We start from the raw sequence: 23,944 nt of genomic DNA, 5'->3' as shown, positions 1-23,944 counted from the left end.
GGGTTGGTGCTAAGAAGCTGCCGTGAGGATTCAGCTGCCCAGCCGTTGTTCAGTCTGAGCCCTGAGCCACGTAATGGCACCACACCCAATTATGTAGCTGTAATCGATGTGGTCACTTTTTTGTTTTGCCAAGAGGTGAAAGGCTGGAGGCTAAAGCAACTGGGCGGTGAGGAGACAGGATATCCTAAGACATGGGTTCTCAGAAAACAGCCCAGGAAAAAAGATACCCTCTTTTTTTTTTTCTTGCATGTGTCTCTTAACAGCTGGGGAGAATGTCAGCTCCAACTGCCCTCTGCATACACTTTTTGTTTGTCTCCAGATAAAGTGATTTAAAATCCTGTTTGTGGAAAGGTGTGATGAAAACTGCAGGATGGATTTTCCTAAACCAAAAGCAGGTGATTCTCGCTCTTCCAGATGCCTCTCAGCAGCCCCGAGGATTAGCAGGGCCTTGAGACGCTGCCAAGGCAGGAGCAACTCCAGACTCGCCTGGGTCCTGGGGACCCCAATGGCCAGTGCAGCCACCCGTCTGGGAATAGGGATAGTCGCTCTGTCTGTCCAGCCTCTGCCTGGTCCTGGTGCAAGACCAGACGCCAACAATGCTATGGTTTCCACAATCCCTCATTGTCACCAGTGGTGGGTGCTGGTCTAGAACACTGTCCTGGGTCCGCACCCACACTCAGTCTGTGTTCACACTCGAGTCCGTGTCCACACTTGGGTCCACATCCACAGACTGTGGCGATCCTCCAGGGCTCTGCATACAGCTCCCACACCTTATCTTTTTGGGAACACCATTTTCTGTTTCCTTCATACTCCCTGGGTGCTGTGAACAAATAAGGTATCAGAAAACACACTTGTGAGAAACTCTTTTGTTTGATTAATCATGGGTCAAATGGTGCCCCCCAAATTCATGTCCATACAGAACCTCATTACGTGACCATATTTGGAAATAGGGTCTCTGCAGGTTTAGGGGTGGAGATGAGATCATAGCACATGAGGGTCAGCCCTCAGCCCAGTGACCAGCACCTAAGAGGAAAGGACACAGAGAAGAGCCATGTAGGTGAGATGGGGCCTGGGGTGCATCTGCACGCAGACAGAGTCTGCAGCAGAACTTCCCTCCCAGTCTCAGAGGAATCTGCCCTGCTGATGCCTAGTCTCAGGTCTGGTCTTTGGACCATGAGGGAGCAGGTTCTGTTGCTTCAACATACCCAACTTAAGCTGGTTCATTCCATCAGCCATGGGAAACCAGCTCAGGACTCAGGAAGGACAGAGCTTTCCAGTGAGGTCTAAGACAAAGCAGCCACATCCATGATGAAGCAGGCCTCTGTCTCTAGGCCTGCCAGGCTGTGGCAGAGTGGCTCCTGCTGACCTCCATGGCACCCTCACTGCCCTCTGGGAAGGCAGGGAGGAGGAGTGGGGCATCATTAAGGCATGAGACCACTAGCCTCACCTCCCAGGACCTAGACAGAGTGGGCTGCAGAGATGCGCTGCAGTGGTCCTAGGCACAGCCTGAGAATGCAGTGTTCCCCTCTCCACCTCGAGTTGAGAAACAACAGGAAAAGGCACATGGACCAGGCTCTCATTTCTACCTACAAGAAGCCAGAAATTTACCCCATCAGAGGTTTGGCTGTTGGTCTCTACCTCAAGATGTGGAGGGCAACTCACACTCGGACTTGTGGGAGGAACTCGCTGCCTGAACCCCAGCTGATGTGATGGGTTACACTTAGGGAACCCTTGATGATATCAGGAGCTCTTATTTCTTGGAGGTGACCTTCTTTTCTTAATCTTAAATATGTCTGTTGCCACCATTCAACCATACGGCCTTTGGTGGACTTTCTTCCCATAGGTTCCCAAAGTCCCTTTGGTGGGACTTTCTTTCCCAACATGTTACGGAAAGATAGCACCTGTTGTTACCAAATCCTGACAGAGAAAAGCCCAGTGCTTCACCAGGGAAAGCAGGTTGAGGTCTTGTACTTGAGCAGGGCTGTGTAGTAAATAGGAAACTCTGCAGACATCCCACTGAAGAAATGGCTCAATTGGTTGGTCAAACTTTTTAGGAGGTAAAAAAAGTGACTGAAAATCAAGAATGGAACTCTTAGTACTCAAAACCAGAGGGCAGCTGTGGGTGCCACAATGGAGATTCCAGCCCGGCCTCCTGTCATCTCCACAGAGGGTGGTGCATTTCACATCTGTCCTGAGGACAGGAGATGCTCTCCCATGAGCACAGGTCTGGAGTTTTCTCACAAAGCTCTGCACAAGTGACTCAACAAATACTTGCCAAGCTCACAAGGTGCAGGGCCATTGTCTCCCCTCAGTCCTGGGTGGCGCAGCTTGTGCCCCTGGGGCAGAAACCAGCCGGGAGAAAGCACTGCCAGCAAAGCTGCCAAGTCAGGATCAAGGATGGTCCCCACCGCCCCTGGCCTGGCGTGACATTTGTTCAGTCGATCACCATCTCTGAGTACCTGTGTCAGCCTAGATTTGTAAAAGGAATCAACAATTCATCTCAGACACATTGTACCCCATAAATGGATTAATGTACACAGCTATGATTTAATAAAAAAAGAATATAGAATGTATCCTCGAGAGAAAAATGAAAAAACAAAACAAAACAATTCATCTCAGAAAGATACCTGTAGAAAACTGAACTCTATTTCAAACCAACTGCAAGGGGTTAGTGATGTCGATTTTTTTAGATTCCTTGACTTGCTACTTCCCTGGCTCTGCTTCAGGCCTCTTAACTCAGCTTGGAAACACTAAAACTGTGGCTGTAATAAGAAAAAATAAGAAACATTCCTTGAATATTTCTGAGCAAAGTACTTCTGAAAGCCCTTGGTTTCCCCACAGAAAACATTCAAAAGAAGGAGAGCCGTGAGTCAGCAGCAGCTGCTATGGCACCTGTTACTCACCCCATCACTGACGTCCTCATGGCACTCCGGAAAGAACTGAACATTTTTCCTAGAGAAATACACTGGGTTCTGGATTACACAGTTGACTGCACCCAACTGTCCTGAGACAAAGGGCCTCTAAGAGGTATGCTCATGAGCAGAGCAGCACAGGCCCGAGGGCAGAGCTGCGCTGTCCGCAAGGACAAGGTGCAGTGCCAGGGAGTATGTGCTGCCACCTCTCTGTGCAATTTTCTCTTAGAATATCTGGAATAATAGTCCTCAAGAAAAATGGAAATAAAGCTCTAACAACCAAACTTCAGCTGCTGGTGAGGCCCCTAAGGACATGCACTGGTGTCAGTCCCTCCTGCTGTTGTGGCAACTGACACAAACTCAGCAGCTTTAAACACAGCGTATCAGCTTAAAGTTCTGTAGGTCAGGAGTCTGACACAGCCTCCCCAAGAGAAAAACAATGATGCCCACAGGCTGGTTCCTTCTGGAGTCTCTGGGAGACCCTACCAGTGCCTCTCCAACTCTGAGAGGCCCCATGCCCCTCAGCCAGGGATCCCCACTCTGTCCCCAGAACGAGCAACTCCTCCTGCCTGGCTGACACCCCAGTCCCAGTCTCTGCCACAGCTGTCCCTGCCTATCCCTCACCCCTTACCAAACATGGACTCACCCTGGGCCCCTCATAGCCCCAGACAGTCTCTGCCTCAAGATCCTTGACATCATCACACCTACAGCACCCTCCAGCCTCTAAGGTCACATGTCACAGTTCCTGGGATTGAGAGGTGGACATCTTCTGCATTCTTTTTCCTGCCTACCACACCATTGACCTGCATAATTAAGGATCTCAAATGGGATGGTTTCTGTAATCCCAGGCCACTCACCCCTAACCCAACTGCTAGCTATTTTCTCAGGATTCTGGAAGGTTGACAGGATGTCCACCAAAGAGTTCCTTCCAGCCACGTCTTCCCTCCAACAAGTGACTCGAAAGTACTAGGAGTGGGCCCCTCCCAAAGCATGTGGGCAGCCAGGACAAGAGCTGGGGACAGAGGTCACGAATGCACAGACATGCAGTGTGGGAGCAGAGCACATCAACCTGCAGAGACACAGGGAGCCTGGATGCTTCGGCTGCAGAGGAGAGGGCTGGCTCCTCCCACTGCCCCATGCTGGGACAGGCACACATGTGCCACATGCCAATTTGGGATCATTTCTCTTGGTAGACTAAAATGAGAAAGTGGCAGTGTACATTGGATGTCAAAGTTGACTCCCCAAAACTTTCTAAAGTTCCATGGGCATTGAGGGCTCCTGTGGAGAGGACCTGGTGTCAGTGCAGCAAGAAGAGGGGATGGCTGTGCCTGGCAGGAGCCCTGAAGAATTGTGGTAAGTAAGGATCTATCCCATTTTCAGTGGTGTTGTGGGATCTGGACAGCTCCCCTCACAGTTGGCTTGTTGCGTACCCATGCAGCCTGAGGTGAGTGCAGGGTCTCTGTGTGCTTTCATTTTTCCTTATATACAACTGAATGGCTCGGGGACATGACGCCTATGTTGTTCCTGGTGTAGCACTGAGATCCCATCTCTCTGTGGTAGGTAAACACTAAATCACACCCGGGAGACCCCCACATGGGACCCTAGGGGCTGCGATGCAGGAGGGGCCAAGATGAGACACACCACACATGTCCTGGCTAGTGGCTCAGGATCAGCCTAACTGCTGGTGGGCAGAAGACCAGAGGCCATACCACTGCACAGCACCACAGCAAGGCCAGAGGAGCCACATCCCCTACCTGGTGTCCATACTTCTTCCTCTGCCTCATAATCACCAGATAGCTCTTACCTGCAGAGAGCTCATGGCCTAGAAGGCAACACTGGCTGGGGGGACAGTTATAAAATAATGCATGTGATCCACCCGTAATGGGGTCCTCAGGGACACCTGAAAGGGCTGGGCCAACAGATGAGCAGGACCCTTCAGACATAAAGGTAGAACCACATGGATGTCCTCTGGAGAGACAATCACTTGGTGTCTGCTTCAACCACCTTCCCTGTGTGAGGAGGAACTGAGAGAATATGTGGTCATGCTCGCTGGAACTGCTCTCCTCCGGCTGCAGGCTTCTGCCAACTTGCAGTTTTCAGCTTCTCACTCCTGAGTCTTCTATTGGGGTATAATGTTTTATTCACGTGGGGTATCTGCAGCACAACGTCAAAAGGAGGTTTGTAGTAACTGGTGGATTTAATCAGTAAAATCCAGTCATTTAACCATAATATTGAGTTTAGGTTCATATTACTTGGATAATTGCCCAGACTCCATCTTATATCCAGTGAGGGAAACAGCTTGAGAGCAGGTGCTCAGTTTGGGCCAAAATACTCAATCCACGGCAATGTCCTCCACAGCCTCAACTCTGGCCAAGCCCCGGAGAGGGTGCTCCTGTCTCCCCACCCAAGAGTGGGCAACATGGGGACTCTGGCACTATGCCAAGCTCCTCAAGGATGTCCATTCCCACCCACTGGCTTCTCTCAGCCTCCCTGGACTGTGGGGCTATCTTGGCATCTTCCTCTTGGGACTCTGGCACCTGCATGTGGGCCTTTCTCCAGGTACAGCAGCAAGGACACTGCTAGCCTCCTCCCTTGACATGAGAGGGCTCTTTAATCCACAGAAAGTGGCCAGGTCATGGACTTGCATTGGATAAGCCACAATCTGGTCCAACTGGGATCACATCTTCTGATCCCCCACATCCCACATGGTGACAAGTGGCCAATGTTGCCTCCCTGACAAAATCATGGTTTGGCACATTCTACAATCTTCACTCATTAGCTGAGCGGACCCTCCACTGCATCTGTTGACCTCAGTCCAAGGGGAGGAAAAGCTTGGTGCCAAGGCTGTGCAAGGAGCTGGGCACTTGTGCAAAGGGGTCTTTTGGGGGCATAGCAGGCCCGAGGGCTGGTCTCAATGAAAGCCATTGCCGACTGGGGAAAGGCCATGTCTCAGCATGTGCATGGTCCCCTGAATGAGAAGAGGATGCAAAGCTGGGCATGGGGTCTGAGAGGATTCTGGCCACCCCTCCGACCACGCCAGCCCCTGCTCTTGACAGGAAGGGTGCCTAGGATTTCCATGGCTGAGACCATCCCTAGGATTTCCATAGCTGTCTCAGATGTGGTGTGCAACAGTTTTAGTTTAAATTAAATGAAGGTGAAAATGAGTCAGAAGACAACTTTCCTTCAGCCAGGTGGTCTTCCTGAACAGGTATATTTATGTCTAAAAAAAGAAAAGACAAGAGTCTCAAGGTGTGGAAGCAGGGAGTAGCAGGGAAGGAGTGGAATGTAGCAGGAGGAAAATGTCAGAAACCGTGTTCAACTGGTTTGTACTAAAGTGAATAATTTCATATTTTTGCCCAGAACTTATATTTCTATGACAACAAAAAGAAAAGTGGGTGAGTGGGAGCAGGTGAGGAGGAACATATGGGCCCTTGGTGCTCACTATTTGTGGCCCATGAGTGTGGGATCCCATTTATTCCACCCTTGGGAAGCTCCTGACCCAACCTGGGTCCTGAAGCCTGAAGAGCCCGCCCCCTGATCTCAGCAGGTGCTGGTGGTTTAGTTAGACAGGTGACAGACAGGTGAGTGATGGGGGGCGGGGGCCAGGGGGGCACTGTTAGGAGAGCTTCAGGCAGCCTCCAGGCTTCTCTGGAGAGCTGTCCAGCAAAGGGCCCAGGGCAGCCCAGAGGACTTGGAGCACAGAAGCAGAGAAACGGGGAGCTGATCAATAGCCATTAGCTTCCCTGAGGACCACTCCTGGCAGAGACCAGGCCGAGAGCAGCGTGTGGGCTGAGGAGGCTCAGCGGACTGCAGATGAGCCCAGCACTGCACCTGTGGGCAGAAGTTCTCCGCGAAGGAGGCGTGGAAGAGCCCACGGAGGAAGGCAGGCAGCACCTTGGTGTCTGGAGGTCAAACTACTTCAGTAATAAAGAGGCATTTTATCACCCAAATTTTGCACTTTTTAAGATGGAAGTGAAGGAAAGAAATATAAGAAAAGACAAATAGTACAGATCTACTTCCACACACAACACAACACACTGTATACCATGTACTACACACCACAAACGCCACACACAGCACACCACACCACACACAATACACAACACATATACCACACACCACACACCATGCACCGTGCACCACACACCACACCACACACACACCATGCACCACACACCACACATACCACATATACAGCACACAACACATACCACAAACAACACACTACACATGACACACAACACATACCATACACAACAAACACACAACACACATCACACACCACACATACAACACACAACATACACACAGCACACACTGCACACACCACATGCACCACACATACCAACACACCATATCACACACAAAACATACCACACAAAACACACAACACACACAGCACACCATCCACTGCACCACATGCACATACAGAGCACAGTATACATGTATAACACACACCCTACACACACACACATACACCAGGCAATTATCTAGTCATCAGCTGTGAGACATTGGGCACCACTCTAAAAGCAAGATGAGTGTGGGTGTCCAGGCGTGAGGACGGTGCCTGTCCAGGGTTTTGTGGGATTAAGGGAGGGGTGCAGCTTCACAAGGGCCCTCAGCAGAGCCAGGCTGGAAAACCAGCTGTCAGCCCCCTATCCTCAGCACCTGAAGTCCTCGCTCAGGCTCCTTCCCTTGTATGCCCCATGGCTCTGAGCCAGGCAAGTATGTGGCCTGCCAGGCCCAGCGCCCCAGCCACAGAACTGCCCTCAAAAAAAGGGCAGAGACATTGAGAACCCAGGAGAGTCCGGGCTGCCTTATCTATCTACATCTCCACTTTGGTTTTACACCGAAAAGGAAAGGGTTGGACTGTGGAGAGGAAGGGGGAAGATTGATTGTCCACCCACAAGGTCCCTCTGGGCTACTGGGAGGGCAAAGAGGACAATTCACCCCAAGTAGCAGATCAATTAGGAACAGCATACTTAGCTTTTGGAACGAACTTTAAGGCAGGAAGGGAGGAAAGGAGATTTCAACACACTAAAGATCTAAGTTCTGTTTGGGTCAGTTTGTTAAAATTAGTGTGTTCTCTCTGAGGATATAACCTGATCAGTCTTTTCTGTGGCAGAGGCCCAGGGAAGCCCCACGTCGCCTTAACTAACTAATAAACGTGAATGTCCCCCGTGATCCACATGTAGGCAATGGGGAGTATGCCTTCCCTCCGTCTCTCTGAAGAGCCTCCTGTTTTCACAGAGTCCTGAAAAGTATTTTGAAACACGAGGCAACTTCACAGTGTTGTGATCAGCAAAGTCAGAAGAGTGACCTGAAAAGGTAAGACCAAGATAAGTTCCTCCTCTTGAAAGGGAGAGGTCTTAAGATTAGAGCAGGTCCTTGCATTTGGAGGAGCAGATGATTGTTTCCATTTTGCGTTCTCTTTTGATGACCACACTCCATCTTAAATATTTTTATTTTCCTCTCCTGTCACCAGCCAGCCACCAGCCACCACCCCAGGGAACTCACCCTGGGTCAGAAGGGGCAGGTAGGAGAGAGTGGGCTTCACTGGGCTCCTGACACCTGTTTGGCCACAGAGACACTGGGCCACCCTTTGTCAGGTGGAACCCAGGACTCCAGGACCTGAGAAGGATCGTGTCCTTTGTCCTCCTTTGTGACGGCCTGTTGGTTATAAGCCTCCTTTCCTCTCTGTTCCAAAAGTATTTCACCTTGAGGAACAGAAAGAGTCCTGTTACTTTTTCATCTTAACTAGAACTCCCCAAAATAGGGTGTTTTTCCCTTACAAATATGCCCTTTTTAATATTGTATTTTGCATTCCAAATTGTATATCAAAGTTTTTTTCTAAGCTTCTAATAAAGGACTGAAATTCATAAAATCAAGCAGATCCAACCCAAGTCTAAAAGAAATGCCACTGCCCTTCTGCAAGTAAGCAGGCACTGCCAGAAGCACCCATCAGAAGCCAGATGTCTGTCCTCTCTTCTTTCCTTTCTTCCCTCCTTCTTAGCCCAACTACCAGCATAAGCAGATATAAGACAGGAACTTGGAAATAAATGAATCCTATTGGAAATGTATCTCAGGTCACTTCCTTAAGAAAATCCAGATTTTCCACCAGAGCCACCATTGAGGTCTGCAGTGTCCATGTCAGGCATCCCTGCTATTTGAAACCTACACCAAGGGGCAGATATTCACAGATTTTGGAAATAGTTTCATTGGTCAAATGTCCCAGCAATGAGTTTTGAAGTATGATTCATAAAACCCATCAAGTTTCTTGTAAAATATCTATGACCACAAAGTAGATGTACTTTTCCTAATGGGTCAACAAGTTTGAAGTTCATGTTAACTTAAAACAATTAGCAAACTATTAGTTAATGTTGATTTGACTGTGGTAGAGGTAAAAAGCAGGGGAAGACAGATGGCGTAGAGGGAGTTGGTACCAAAAAAGTGTTAAACTGGAAGGGCCCTGACCACCCAGCCTTCATGTGGGTGTCTGCTGTTTCTCACCACTGAATGTCCCTCAGTGTTAGAATTATATCAGAAGAAAACTCCAGCAGCTCCTCAGTGATACACAGACAGGCTGCAGCTTGAATGGTACCCAATCCAATAGAAATCCTCGTCTTGAAATTTTAGACTATTTCCTCTTACACTGGCCTCAGTTTTTTCTACAAGAATGTAATTATGAACGTAACTTGAGCCTTGTCATTTTTCCTTTCTATTCTTTAGAATAGCACACTTCTAATACTAATGTTGCAGTATGTTTAAAAAGCTGCTTCTTTCTGGTCTTTCTGGGTATCCCATCCTCATTCCTATTAAAGTTGTCATCTCCAGAACATGGACTTGGCAAATGCCAGAAGTGGATCGTTGATATTTCCTTAAGAAGCAGGAAAAATAAGGAAGAATGTTTTGCTTTTCAGGCTTGTTAGCAAGAAAACACAATGACGGCATCATCCCCATCGCCCCAGAGGCACTGTGATTTAAATCCATCGACTTCTGTAAAATGGAAATATTCACTTATTTGAGCAAATGAGTGTAATTAAAGTTGTTCAGAAAACATGCTAATGCTCTGTGCTGACACATACCCTCTTCAAAACTGGGCTCTGAGGGCAGTGCTTGTGGCTCAGTGGGTAGGGTGCTGGCCCCATATACCGAGGGTGGCGGGTTTGAACCCAGCCCCAGCCAAACCACAACAACAACAACAACAAAAATAGCTGGGCATTGTGGCAGGCACCTGTAGTCCCAGCTACTCGGGAGGCTGAGGCAAGAGAATCACTTAAGCCCAGGAATTGGAGGTTACTGTGAGCTATGATGCTGTGGCACTCTACTGAGGGTGATAAAGTGAGACTTCGTCTCTAAAAAAAAAAAACAAAAAACTGGTCTCTGAGTTGTTCCAAATGACAAATGCCTCCTTTTGAGGTGTTTTCTGTGGTTTTACACTTGCAGTGGAAGACACTTTGCACCACATCCTGGCCTCAGTAGCTCTTGTTCACATTCAACACCCGCACACGTCTATTCACCTTCCTCTACCTTCACTGTGAGAGTCACAGCTGGGAATTACTAAGTGAGCATTACTTCGTTTACTAGGGCAGTAGCCAGGTAACCAGTTATTTGAATAAAAACAGAATACTATGAGCACTTACTCCAATAATCTCTGTTTGGCTTCATGTCATGATTCAAAACTACCAATGACATTGATGAGCATAAACCAGAATAAAACTCTCCATTACCCAAAGTTCTGAATGTGTGTGTTCTCATTGTAGACCCATGGACTAGGCTGCAGGGAGAACAAAGGCCGGCATGCCCTGTCCTCCCAAGATGCAGGCTCCTGGGACTCCCGCACATCAAGCGAATAACTCAAGGCACCTGCAAGAGCTTCATCGTGCATGCAGCGGGGCCTCCCCTCGACACAAAGCTGGGCATTCCAGGCAGAAGGGAGACTCTTTGGGGTCACAGAGCTGGGGGAGGTAGAGGGCTAGGCCCGGGGCCAAGGAACACTTTGGGGGAATAACACAGAACAAGGCTCCTGGGCACACAAAAGCTTGATAAGGTCAGGTCCTGAGAGACCCAGCCAGATCTCACACTCTGCGTTGCAGTCAGCGGCTGCCAATGGCTGGGCTCAGGGTGCCCTGGGAACCACCTACGTTATAGGGAAAAGGGGATGCGCACACCCTCCCATGGGTCCAGCAGGAGGTGCCACCCACTTGCATAGATAGTGGCAGTCTGCATTTGAATCCAACACTCACTGGACCAAATTCTTCACAAAACTACTCTGAATCACTACCCAATTTAATTTGCTTAGTATTGGTCTTTTAAGATTTGTCATCTGTAATGTGTGCATGCAAAGACAGAAAACATCCCTAAAATCCATTATGCCATGTAATAGACACAGCATCACATGCACGGCAGAAAATCATGCCACATGTGTTTGTGTGTACATGTATATGTATTAAGTGTATAATTCTTCCTAATACTTTTACTGATGGAGACTTTCAAATATATGTGAAGGAGGAAAGAATAGTAAAATTACTCCCATAGCCAGGACCCAGCTCCAACGCCCTCAGCAGTGGCCCTGCTGTGTCATGTCTGCCCTGCTGTCTGCCACCACACCCTACTGGAGAAATTTTGAAGTAAATCCCTCACATGGTTTCATCCATAAATATTTCAGATTTTTTTATAAAAAAATAAGGATTCTTTTTCTGTTTAACTTAACAGTAATAACATACCACATGGAAAAAAATGTAACAAGTATTCTTTGAAATCATCAAAATACCCAGTCAGTGTTTACATTTTTACTTACTCGGTTCACAAGTTTTTAAACTGCCTGAAACTGGAACCAAATCAAGACCCCTCAACTGCCTAAAGTGTCGCGACTTCCCCTTTTGCCTGCAGGCTCCTGGACTTCACATGCTTTTGTCTCTTGAAATTTCTGGCACCTATGGAGCCCCTGGCCAGCACTGGGGAAAGCACTCTCAGTGCCAGGGCCTCTGCAGCTGCACCCGGCTAAGGTGGCAATCAGTCTCAGTTGGTTTTCCTGGCAACAATGCTTCTTCCCCAGAGATGTGAAATGTTGGCCTGTGTGTTTAACTTGAGTAAAACCAATGCGAAACAGCTTGGAGTCATGCCTGAGGGTAGAGACAGACACCTTCTTGCAAGGACTTCACAATTTCACATTGCTTCGAAGTTCACAAATGTACAAAATTAAAAATGCATTTGCTGCCATGCCTCCCAGAAACCCCAGGGTAGGATGTGGATGACCACAGCAGGGTCTACTTGTCTCTGGAAGCAGTCAAAGAGCCAGGGAGCAGGGGCTACCAACCAACAGCAGCAAACAGGAACCACCCACCTCCTGAGCGCCAAAACATGGCAGTGGCAGCTATGACCCCCTGAACAGGAGGTGATGCAGAAGTCTGCTCAGAGGACATCAGGGAAGGCCCATCATGACGGGGAAAGCCGACTAATATACACAGGAGTGTCAGAACTAGAAAGTCACCAAAAGACAGCTATTTAATAATGAGATTCTTTGTACTACTCTTGCAACATTTCTGGGAGTAGAAATTGTGTCCAAATGAAAAGTGAAAGGAAAAAAAAAAATTAAGGAAAGGACGTGAGATTCACCTCCCCTGGCAAACGGTCCCAGGAAGCCCCAGGGAAGTGTCTCCAGCTCTGAAGGCGGCTCTGACAGAGAAGGTGGTGTGGCCCTCCTGTCCTGCCACCAGCTCTGGGGTCCTTCGTGCCTCTCTCCAGATGCCAGCCACCCCCCACACTTCTCGGAACTGGGAAGTACAGAGCACAGCCGAGCAACACTCCTGGTGTTCTTCCCTCACCAAGTGCCTTGACTGAGCCTTTCTTCTTCATTCCTTCCTCTTGTGGAGAGAAAACCAGCATGGCCTGGAGAACCTGACCTAAAGCTGCTCGTGGTGAGCATTTTTGGTGTGATGAGTCCTGGCTGGCCTATCCACCAAGGATGGCCATCAGAGGGCTGTTTACCACTTGCATGCATGTGGCATAAACTCTGGTAGATGAAGGACCATCTGAGCTCAGATGAAAATGTCACAGTTGGAAGGGACCAAGGGTACCACATCCGGCAGAGAACTGGGAGTCCAAAGCTGAAAGTTCTAAGTCACTAGTTTGCTCCTTAAGCCATGTCACTTGCCCAGATGAAAGATAAATTTATTCCCTGATTTTTATAAGAAGGTTGGAGAAGATGAAAGTGAAGTCATATTTAGGTACTTTATAATTCTTGCATGGAATGGGCTTCACAAGAGTCCAGCATGTTACATGTTCTTGGAAACAGATGAGCCACTGGATTATAAGCCATGTCAGACAACTTCCAGATGAAGTGAGCTGTTGGCAGTGATGTCATCAGCACGGGCAGCTCTATTTAACAAACACACTCCAAGCCAACAGGGTGGACCTGGGCCCTCCTGTGCAACCCACATGTCAGGTTGCCCTCACTCTCCAGGTCCCACCAACTCCTAAAAGGAATGTGAAGACCATCATGTTATTCCAGAACTTGCTGCAGCTTTCTGCATAGACAGGGGAGGCCAAGCCCCCAACTCCCACTCCACCTCCCCCACCCCATGACATCTCTGCCTGATGAATCTACTGCAAGAGAAGTCTGCCTTTAAGTCGTTTCTACAAACGACAAGTGGAGTTGGTCCCAGGGCCAGGATGGGCCTGGGCCATGTCCCACACAGATGGAGTTGCTATGGCACTTGGTCCAATCTCACCAGTTCTTGTACACCCTAGCATGTCCACTCACACATGCAAAGATCAGAGTATGGCCTGGGATGGCACAAGGTAGCTCACTGCCTTCTTGCTGTAGTGTGGTTGGTGCAGGAAGCCCCCCTGCCGCCTGTCCCACCTACCCCCAGAAATGAGCTGTCAGGGGCTCCACATGGACTGTCATCGTAGGAGCTGACAAATGTGCACCAGGGATGGGGTCTATTAAATCCCCCTGACCATCTTGGCTATAAGATGCTGAGGTGTCTGCCAAATAATGATTAATAATTAAACAGAGTGGCATCAGACTGCCAGTATTTGAATGTGGCCCCACCATTAAGGAGCCTAAGCAAGTAATTCCACCTCACCAAGCCTCAGGTTCCTCACCTGTAAGATGGGAATCAGAACAGCACCTGCCTCACAGGACCTTGCAGGATTGATAATTCTTGGGCAAAGAGCAAGGAAGCTGGCACAGAGCGCTTTTGTGATTATGGCTGTCTATACCACCACAACTAAGGAAGAACGGGAAAGCAACTAACTTATAAAAAATTAACTAGAAATAACCTCAAAAACAAATGCCTAAGTATTATCCTAAGAAAAGGCCATTGCCATGATGATAAAAAGTGCCTGGTGGGCATTTGACCCCAAATGCGGCATTGTTCCAGTCCTCTGAGAAACACCGCTGGGAAGGAGAGTGGCCGCCCCATCTTGCAGGACCAGGCCTCAGGCTCCTGGGTGTCCACAGGGCGCTTCCCCAGCCACCTGCTGCTCCCTATCTCCACATGCAGCTGGGGCTCCCTGATGGAGGCAGAGGGACAAGGAAAGCTGCTCTTAATGGATCTGGTGACACCAGCAAAGACTTTAGAGAGGAAGCCAAAGCTTCTCTGTCCTTGAGATCTCGGGCAGGGGCAGCGCGTGCATGTCCCCCAGCAGGCAATGTGGAGCCTTCTGGTTGTCATTCATAAAATTTATTCTGCAAAAATACTTTAAAAAGGAATTTCTTCATTAACAAAACAGTAAAAAATTCAAATAACATTTTCACAATATTCCATAAATACATTTATATACAAAAAATATAGTAACATAGACCGAAGTGCCTTTGTACATATTTACCAAAATTTAAATTATAAGAAAATGAACATCACAAAATACTCAAGCTTTACAGATACCATGAAAAATATTTTTACAAATCCAAAAAATAACACACATTTTTTCCATCTAGAAAAAACACATTTCAGTATCAAAAAGGACAATAAAGGCAGTGTTTGTGTTTCTAATTCAAGAAAAGACTGGCTCATAAGAATCCAAAATATACACTCCAGGCAGTGCATGCTCTCACATAGTGATTAAGTCCATCCATTTAAATATATATTCTCTTAAAAGCAACTGTCCATAGTGCAATGGGGACGTCGAAGGCAGTGCGGCAGCGTCGCCTTGCTAACTCAGGAGAGAACCAGCTCAGTCTGAATTCAGTTTCTCAGCAGCAGTCCACGGAGGGCCTCCCTTTCCTCTTTCAGCAGCATTCGTTGGGGCATATATCCTTGGAATTTTATTTATTTAAGAGAAACGGGAATTTTGCCATGTCACTTCCATTTTATACCTAGAGGGGCCCACAAGAAGGAATGGGAAGTTAGCACCAGGCTTGTGTTCCCTGGCCTCTGCTCTCCCCTCCTGAGGACACTGGTGGCGGCCGGGCGGCACTGACCTCAGTTGCTATGACACATTCGTCCTTCCCCTCAGACAAGACGTACACCGACTGGTACTTGGTATCTGTGGGCGCAGGGTAGACAGGGTCTGGCCTCCTTCTTTCAGATGCTTCTCCACTAAAAGGAAAATCAGAGAAAGCCTCCATAAACTTGGGGAGACACTTTAGAATAGGGAAATGACTGAAGTGTGGAAAAGACCCCCCCAAGCCCCGCCTGACAGTGCAGCACCCCCAGATGTCAGGTGCCTTCCCCAGGTGGACTTCCCCAAGCTCCCTCCGGCCAGGCCTGAGGCACGCACCCCCTGAGTGTGGTTGGGGTCCCCTTCTCCTCCCCTGAGGAGCTCTGGGACTGGCCCTTCGTGTCTCGCTTGCTGTGTGCGTCCCTGACTGTGGCTTCATCACCCTTGAGGTCCTGCACGAGGTTATAGTCCACTGTGGGGTAACGGGCCTTGAAGCCGGTCCTGTCAGTGCCATGGTCCCCACAGAAGTCCGCCTTCTTGTTGGTGTTCTTGATCTGAGTGGTGCCAATGACGCTGACTGAGATGTCCTTCTCACGCTGGCAGTTGGCCAAATTGTTCATGGTTTCTGTCTCCCCCCGGCAGGGGTCCGCAGGGGGCCTGCGCTTCTGCAGTCTCAGCCTGATGCAGACCCCCATGGCTGCGCAGCCCAGCAGCAGCACCAGCACCAGCACGGCACCAGCACACACGGCCACCCAGGGGAACGGCCCGACCTGGCCCTCCAGCTTCTCGGTGAGGTCAACCACCACCGGGCCTGGGGGCGGCTCAGGGAGTAGGAACTGGCAGTTGGGGCCCCCGTACCCCCGAGCACACTCGCACACATAGCGGCCGGCCCTCTCATGGCAGGTGGCTCCGTTGTGGCAGGGTGCGTGCTCGCACCTACTGACAGGGGCGCTGCAGTTCCTGCCCGTGTAGCCCGGGGGGCATGTGCAGGAGTAGTCATTCACGCCGTCCCGGCAGGTGCCCCCATTGGCACACGGGGAGGAGGCGCAGTCATCCATGTTGTCATCGCAGTGCCTCCCAGAGAAGCCAGCCTGGCAGCGGCACACATAAGCATCACCGAGGTCCACACATTTGGCGCCTAGAACACAGGACATGAGCACTCACTTATCTCCTCCTGAGTTTGGTCAATAAAAGTCACTTTGAAGCATCTACATGTCTGTCACCATAGACACAAGTGGTAAGAAGACGAGACAGCCTATGGTCTACATGGTCCAAGACAACACACTGCACAGCCTTAAACACAAGGTGCTGGCAGGTGTCCAGGGCTTGACCCGAAAAGCAGAAACAGCAGCAGGGCTCCATCTTTCCACCGGCTATATCTCCATGGGCACTGCACAGCACACCTCACAGGAGCACTGGATCCAGGGACTCAGGCTGCTAAGCCCAGGTTTGCTGATGGGGAAACCAAGGGTTAGAGAGGATAACACACCTTCCCGCAGTTAAAGGTGGTGAGAAAAGCAGGGCTTGAAAACAGTGAAGGAAGGGAGGGAGGGAGAAAGAGGCAAAAGACATTCTAGAGCAGTGGTTCTCAACCTTCCTAATACCACAACCCTTTAATACAGTTCCTCATGTAGTAGTGACCTCAACCATAAAATTATTTATGTTGCTACTTCGTAACTGTAATTTTGCTACTGTTATGAATCGTAATGTAAATATCTGATATGCAAGATGTATTTAGGAGACCCCTGTGAAAGGGTCATTTGACCCCCAAAGGGGTTGCGACCCACAGGTTGAGAACTACTGTTCTAGAGTATCTGGCCCACTTCTTTGTTGTGTGCTGACTTTGGACATCCAGCCTCTCACAGCGGGCAGACCAAGCTCCTCATAGTGACACACCAGACAATGATGCCAGGTGACAAAACAGAGCCCAGCTTTCCTCCAGAAGCACTATGGCTGGGCACCTTGTGAGTGGGAATCATGGGCAGGAGTATGTGACCTCCTGATCATTTTACCTTCCTGCAGAACATGAGAACAAACATGCCTGCCTGCCTTTCTCACTCCAGGCATTTCCAGACTCAAAGCCTCCACTGAGAATTCTTGACCATCTAGATAAACTCCAGGCAGTTTTCAATGCAGCACAGTCCAACACAAATTTAGGTGCTTTCCACAGTGCCCTCAGCACAGCCCACTTGACTGGTCATAGGTCACCCCCTTACCATTGGAACAGGGTGAAGAACTGCAGCGATCAATTTTCTTCTCGCAGTTGAAGCCAGAGTAGCCCACAGGGCAGCGGCAGGTGTATCCTCCATCAAGGCCGTCTGAGCACCGGCCCCCATTGAAGCAGGGGCCATCGGCACAGGTCATGGCGCTCAGTTCACAGATTTTGCCATAAAAGCCAGGTGGGCAGGTGCAGGAATAGCTGTTCTCAAGATCCTGTGTGATGGATAAAAGAAAAGTCCTTCTGAAGTTGTTTCTGGTGATGCCAGGTAACTCCACTTGATACCTGATGCTCTTCCATATGACCCCAGGTGCCTTCCCATGGGACCCCAGGTGCTTGGCTCACCGTGCAGCTCCCCCCACTCTTGCAAGGGCTGGTGTCACACTCGTCGATCTCTAGTTCACAGGTGGTACCCGTGAACCCAGGCCGACAAGAGCAGGTGTAGCTGCCCTGGCCTGTGTTGGTGCAGGTGGCCCCATTCTTGCAGGGTTTGTGGTGTGTACAGTAGTTCAGGTCTGCAAGGGTGGAGACAGCAGCAGGAGACAGGAAGCTCAGGGTCAAATTTAGGAAGACTATTTTTCTAGTGACCAAAGGGCCAGGGAAGTCTGGGCTAATCTGGGAGGGGACCAGGCGGCTTGGGGAGAGGAGCTTACCCTGGTTGCAAAAAAGGCCTCCCCAGCCTTCCTGGCAGGTGCACTGCCAGGGCTGCTGGCAGGTGCCGTGGAGGCAGCCTGGGTACCGGATGCACTCGTCGCAGTACCTGCCTTGCCAGCCTACTCTGCACCTTGGAGAGAGCACAGCAGAGTCAGAAGGACACTGGCCACTCCCGGATCGATGATGGTACATCCTCACACACTGGACAACACCTTTCCGCAGCACCACTGGCTCTCAAACTAGGCAGAACTAGATCACCTGGAGAGCTTTAAAGCATACTGATGCCTGGGTCCCAGCTCAAGGCTCTCCTCAGCCTAGGCAACTGAGGTATGCAGCAAACCTCAGAAGCCACTGAACAAACTCATCTTGTGCCTATACCTTTCACTCTGCTACCTGTAAACTCCTGTGACCACTGAGGTGCTCAGGTGAATAGCAGACACTACCAACCAAATACTGATTAGAAACAGCAGAATAACAGCCCCTTGCTCAACTAATCTTACTCAATACTGTACAAACATGCCAGGTGTAAAAGCATAACTAGAAAAGGTAAAACAAGAAAACAAAGCCAACTTTTGCAAACTTACTTGCACTCCCCTGGCTTGTCACAAAATCCATGTTGCTCATCACACCCTGGCAGGCAGATTGCTGCAAGCAAAGGGAAACCAGTTCTGGTAGGATGCCCTATCCCCATCCCTGGACCTCCTGCTGCAGGTGGGCTCCTGGCTGTGGGCTCAAACAGAACCTGTTGGCTGTGTGGTGCTGGCCACCCTGACCACAGCTCCTCCACAGCCCTGGGGACAAGAATTCTTCTTAACACAGCATTGGGGACAAAGGGCTCTCGGAAGCCCCCACCCCCACCCAGCCCCCATTCTTCTAAGAGAGGGTCAGAAGTCTTCCCCGCCTCCTCCCCCACTTCCCAATTCTCTGCACAAAGCTCCACCTCTTAATATCCCAGAAAGTGTGTGTGCAGATAAGAGTGGACAGCTGGTGTGCAGGGTGCCAGGGCAGACAGCTGCTCTATTGTCCAGCCTCCCCGGCAGCTGCCCCGGAGCAACAATGCGGCCTCCCCCACGCCCCTGTGTCCCCACCCCTCACACACACCCCTTGCGTGTACACACACACACACACACACACACACACACACACACACGTGCGCACCTTTCTACCAATAGGGGCAGGCAAGTGTCCTGCCAGCTATCCCTGGAGAGATCTAATCTATGGCACGGGCATGAGCTGGGGGCTGGGAGAGGCTCCAGTGTTTAAATAAGAAGAAAAAAGTTTAAGTTTCTGACCACCCCATGACGAAAAAGAGGAGGGGGAAATGGGGGGGGCAGCAGTGGCCAGAGGTACCCGTAGGGCTTGGACACTGGGCCAAAGCTTTGAGCTGGCTCACTCTGTCGGTTACAAAACTGATTAATGAGCAGCTCCACAAGTTTTCAAGAAAACAGAACCAACTCAGGCCAAGGCGGAGCTTAGAAGTTCAGTGGGTCCTTGAGACTTGGGAAGCTAAGCAACCAACAAAGACATGGAGGCCCTCACTGAAAGCAGAGACCCAACCTCATCTTAGGCACAGCTCTCTGAGGAACTGCACCCACCCAGCAGACCTTCTGGGCCTCAAAGAGAATGATCCAAGCTTTGCCTGCTCCAGGGCCAAGAATGGGATTCTGGGACCTACCCACCCCTTGAAGTCTGGCACCAATTGGCTGGGGTGGCCAGGTGGGCAGGTGAGTGGAGAGAGGCTTCCTAAGGTCCAGTTGAATCAAAAGCCAGGGATCCCCACGAGCCCTCCACTCCTACCTATCATGGAATTATAACATATCAAAACCTAACAATCAGGCAGGTGGAGCCTACATGGCTGTTGCAAAGACACTTCTTTTCCAGACAGGGCACTACACAAGCATTTGACCTGATGGGCTGTGCACCTATGCTACACAGGCTCTACAGACCCAGCCCCACACATCTTCCTGACCACCCAAGGGAGAAACTTGCCTTGGGACAGCATGAACTGTGTGCATCATGTGCAAGGAGTGGGAATGTACTTGCTCTGGAGAGCGTGAGCACACCAGTTCTCAGCACTGAGAAGCAGTCCCCAGGGGGATGGGTTACAGTAAAGAGGACTCTGGTGGGAAGTATGCACACACTCCCTGTTCCTCCCTTCCTTCCTCCCTCCTGCAGCCAGCACTGGATGTACTTCCTGACCCCTGGCCCTGTCTCCAAAATCCTCCCTGATGAAGAAAGGCAGTTTCCTATGGTGGACACACACTGTCATGGACTCTAAAACATCTGAGCCAATCCACCTCTACCCCTGCCTAACTGTGAAATATTAGCAAGTCATTTCTGCTCTTTGGGCCTCAGTTTCCCCTCCTGCGCTAAACCCAGGATCCCAGTCGTCATAGGAGCCCCCTGCCTGTGAGTGCTGCTGTGTGGATAGAGGGGCAGGGATGCCCAGAGCTCACGTTCTGTGCAGTAAGGGCCTTTCCAGCCGGGGTTGCAGACTTTCTCCCCCCGTTCCCCGCAGGTGAAGTGGCCGAAGGCATCGTCACGGGGGCGGCAGAAGACTGAGCAGCCCTCCCCGTAGTAGTGCTCGTCACACACGAAGCGGTAGGAGTACTTGAGGTCAGCACGGCCGCTGCTGTGCAGGTCCTGTGACCACTCCTCACCCACCGTCAGGTGCCGCTGCGTGGCCAAGCGGCTGATGAGCCTCTCTGGGTTTTCTGGGGAAAGATGCTCCTGGTGGGTTCTGACTGAACTGAACCTGGGGCTTGGGACAGGGGGCCTAAGAAAGAGGCCATGGACCCTCACCTTTCTGCGGCATGTGCAGAATAACAGGTATCAGAGTTGGTTGGGCTTGGGGCAAAAGTCAAATATTCATGCACTGGGGAAGTGGTTCCCAGTTTGGGGGTTTTGGTTTTGTTCTTACCTGTTGCGAGGTCATCTGGAGAATCTGTGTGGAGAGCTTCAATAATCAGAGAGAAGGTGCCCTGAAGGAAGCATAAGTGGGGTTAAAGTCAAAGGCTGGGTGTCTAGGGGCAGCCTCTGCACATCTTCTGCCTGTTCTCACTGTCCTTAAAGAGTAGTTTCCTGATGTCTGTCGTTTTTCAGTCTGTAGTACAGCATATTACATTTTTTTAAAACACTAGGTGGGGTGGGGGGAACGGGCGGGGCGGGACGGGCCTCAGGAGGGCCTGGGAGTGGGCAATGTCAGGCCAGGAGGGAGCTGCTCTGCTATGAAGCCCTCGGTCACCCCTCGTCACTCAGCTGGGCTGTCACCTCCCGCTGCCTTGCACATCCCTGGGTCTGCGGGTCCCCCATGGTCTACTCCCTCGAAGCCCCACAGTGTGCCTGGAGGGACACAGGTGCTGCACTCACCGGCCAGGTGAAGCCAAACGGGAAGCGGATGGGGTTGCTGAAGGCAGGGTCGGATCCCGCGCCCTCAGGCAGGCTGAAGGAGTCGACGCCCAGCACCGGCGTGACTGCGCTGCCATAGGTGCAGGGCGGCTCGGGGGACACGCTGGCCTGGTAGTGCTTGAGGCACACGCGGAAGAAGGTCCTGCAAGCGCACGGCGGCCCGGCGCCCCCGCGGCAGCAGCTGCGGTTCCCCAGCAACCCCTTCCTGTTGACGAACTCCTGCAGCTTCAGCTCGAACACCCCCGAGCTCCAGACCTGCGAGGGGGAAGGTCAGGTGCGTGAGGACGCGGGTCAGCAGGGACAGGGGTGCGTGCGGATTCTGGGAGACGCGCGCGGGGACCAAATGCACCGCAGCGCCGAGTGACCCCTGGGAGTCCGGCAGGGGAGCGCACCGCGTGTGGTGCGGGCGCTAGGGTCAACGCTCCCGGGATTCGCTGTGGGGTCGACAGTTCGCACTGTTCGTGCCTCTCTCCGCCCAGCCCCCTGTGCGTCCGGCACCTGAGGTCCCCTATCTGACCCAGCAGGTCTCAGGGTATCCCCTACAACCCACCTGACACAGCAGGGCGGAGACCACCGCGAGGGCCAGCGCGCACTGACGGCCCATGGCGCACCGCTCCACGCGCTCGCTCCTCTGGGGTCTCCTTCTTTTCTCCTCTTAAGATGCCAGGGGAAGCAAGAAGGATAAATGCGCCCCGGGGAGCGTGGACAGAAAAGTACCCTGCTTTGCTCCAAGCTGGAAAAACTAGGACTTCTTTAAGAGCCTGTCTCTGGCTCAGCCCGAGGCGGAGGCTCTTCACATCCGCCTTTGGATGGTTGACGGAGGCTCTGCAGATGCCCGAGGGAAAAAATGCTCTCTCTGGAGACTGCCAGCGGAGCCGCAACTTTCGGTTTTCCTCCTTTCTTCCAATCCACGAGTAGGTAGGATCATCGATTTCCTGGTTTTGTCTTAAGCTTTTTCTCAGAGAGGGGCAGAGAGCGAACGAGAGGAAGAAGAGGGCAAGGTAGTCCAGAAATTCGGCTTAATTCCCAAGAGAGCCGCTACGGCTTCTTCCCGAGGCCGATTAGAAAGCCGAGGTCTGGAAATCCCACAGGCTAGGCGATAATCCTGGGCCCCGGCGGAGCGCGCAGAGTCTGTCGGCTGCGGGCGGTGTCGCGGTGAGCTGCGAGTGTGCGCGGCGCGCCCCTGCCGATCGTGGCCCGGTGTCACTCCGCGGCGGCGGCCGTTCCGGGAGCTCTCTGGACTCCTGTCTCCTGTGCCACCACGGAGATACGCGTCTTCCGGATGAATCCAGCCACTGCCATCCAGTAAACACGCGCAGGATGAGGGCCCGGCCGTGGTAGGCGGCTCTGCACCGCGGAGGCCCGTGCTCTTGCGGCGCTCGGCCCTTGGCCGCGCGGGTCTCCGCGGGTGCGCGCCGAGGTCTGGCTCTCGCCGGCGCCCGCCGCCCTTATATCCAGCCGGCCGCCCGCATGGCTAATGAGATGCAAATGAGCAGCCCCCCAATCTGGCGAGAGCTGTCACAAAGGAGCCACTTTTCCAAACCCTCCTCTGAATGGATCGCCAAATGGTCAGTGAGCTGTAAAATGTGCAACCCTCCTCCCCGCCCCCACTCTTCCCCACCCCCAGTCCTTCCCTGCCCCCGCCTCCACCCCCACCCCCTCCTTCCTTCCTCGCAACACAAAACGCACTCATTTACATTCCTGCAAAATGTTCACCGCAAGAATCCCCTCTGCTGCTGGAACCGATGCCGCCTCCCCGGCCTCTCCGCGCTCCCGCCCCGGCCACAGACTCTCAGAGACCCACGGCAGCGCGCGAGGGTGGCGCTGCGCCTCTGGCCCCGCCGACAACGGCCCAACTTGTGGGGTTGGACGCGGCCTCCACAACTCTCCCAGGCCGCGGCGCTCTCGGACCTGGTTTCCCAGTGCCTTCCGCGGCCCGGGGGCACGGGGCGGGGGTTGAAGAGGGGTGCGGGAAACGAAGTTAGAGATCCGCGTTCTCAGTGGGCCGCCTCTTCTTCAGGGCAGGCTCTTCCTAAGGAGGAGTCTCCAGGGGCGGAGGCGGGGGGTGGGGGGCACGGTAGGAAGGGGCGGGCGGAGCTGTGGGCAGAGCGTGGAGAGAGCGCAGAGGCAGTTTCGGGAAGTTTGGGGAGGTCCAACACGGATACACCTCCCGATCCATGGCGATAACTTAAGAGTCGGAGAGCGCAGACTCGGAATGCAGGACCGGGCATGAGTGCCCCCAGGGACTCCGGAGTGCCGCGTGGTCCTCGGCCACTGGGGGTGGGGGTCGGGGTCAGGGCAGCACGTCCCCCCAGTCCGGAGAGGCCAAAGCTTCAAATTACTCCGCTCCTAATACACTCCC

At 51.7% G+C, this 23,944-nt stretch overlaps 1 protein-coding gene across 1 annotated transcript; it reads right to left on the bottom strand.

The window, feature by feature from the left end:
* Window positions 1-14,589: 14,589 nt before the first annotated feature.
* DLL1 (delta like canonical Notch ligand 1) lies at window positions 14,590-22,234 on the bottom strand. The gene is made up of 11 exons (XM_003792365.3): window positions 22,133-22,234; window positions 21,544-21,837; window positions 21,095-21,155; window positions 20,631-20,888; window positions 18,759-18,819; window positions 18,174-18,304; window positions 17,866-18,035; window positions 17,519-17,735; window positions 15,642-16,440; window positions 15,343-15,460; window positions 14,590-15,237 (listed from the first exon to the last, which is right to left on the bottom strand). The coding sequence occupies exons 1-11, from the start codon at window positions 22,184-22,186 to the stop codon at window positions 15,232-15,234; spliced, it is 2,169 nt and encodes a 722-aa protein (XP_003792413.1). The 5' UTR covers window positions 22,187-22,234; the 3' UTR covers window positions 14,590-15,231.
* Between the last annotated feature and the right edge of the window lie 1,710 nt (window positions 22,235-23,944).

This window comes from Otolemur garnettii, unplaced genomic scaffold (assembly GCF_000181295.1).
Source record: "Otolemur garnettii isolate 467f Iridium unplaced genomic scaffold, OtoGar3 scaffold00056, whole genome shotgun sequence".
Taxonomy (NCBI): domain Eukaryota; kingdom Metazoa; phylum Chordata; class Mammalia; order Primates; family Galagidae; genus Otolemur; species Otolemur garnettii.
Note: the sequence above shows the minus strand (reverse complement) of the source record. Positions and strands in the feature narration are given on the sequence as shown.

Coding starts and splice junctions, on each gene's coding strand:
- DLL1 (XM_003792365.3), bottom strand. CDS start 22,186: ATGGGCCGTCAGTGCGCGCTGGCCCTCGCGGTGGTCTCCGCCCTGCTG. Junction 21,156..21,543: donor CGTTTGGCTTCACCTGGCCG/GTGAGTGCAGCA, acceptor TGCTTCCTTCAG/GGCACCTTCTCTCTGATTAT. Junction 18,036..18,173: donor AGGCCTTTTTTGCAACCAGG/GTAAGCTCCTCT, acceptor CCACCCTTGCAG/ACCTGAACTACTGTACACAC.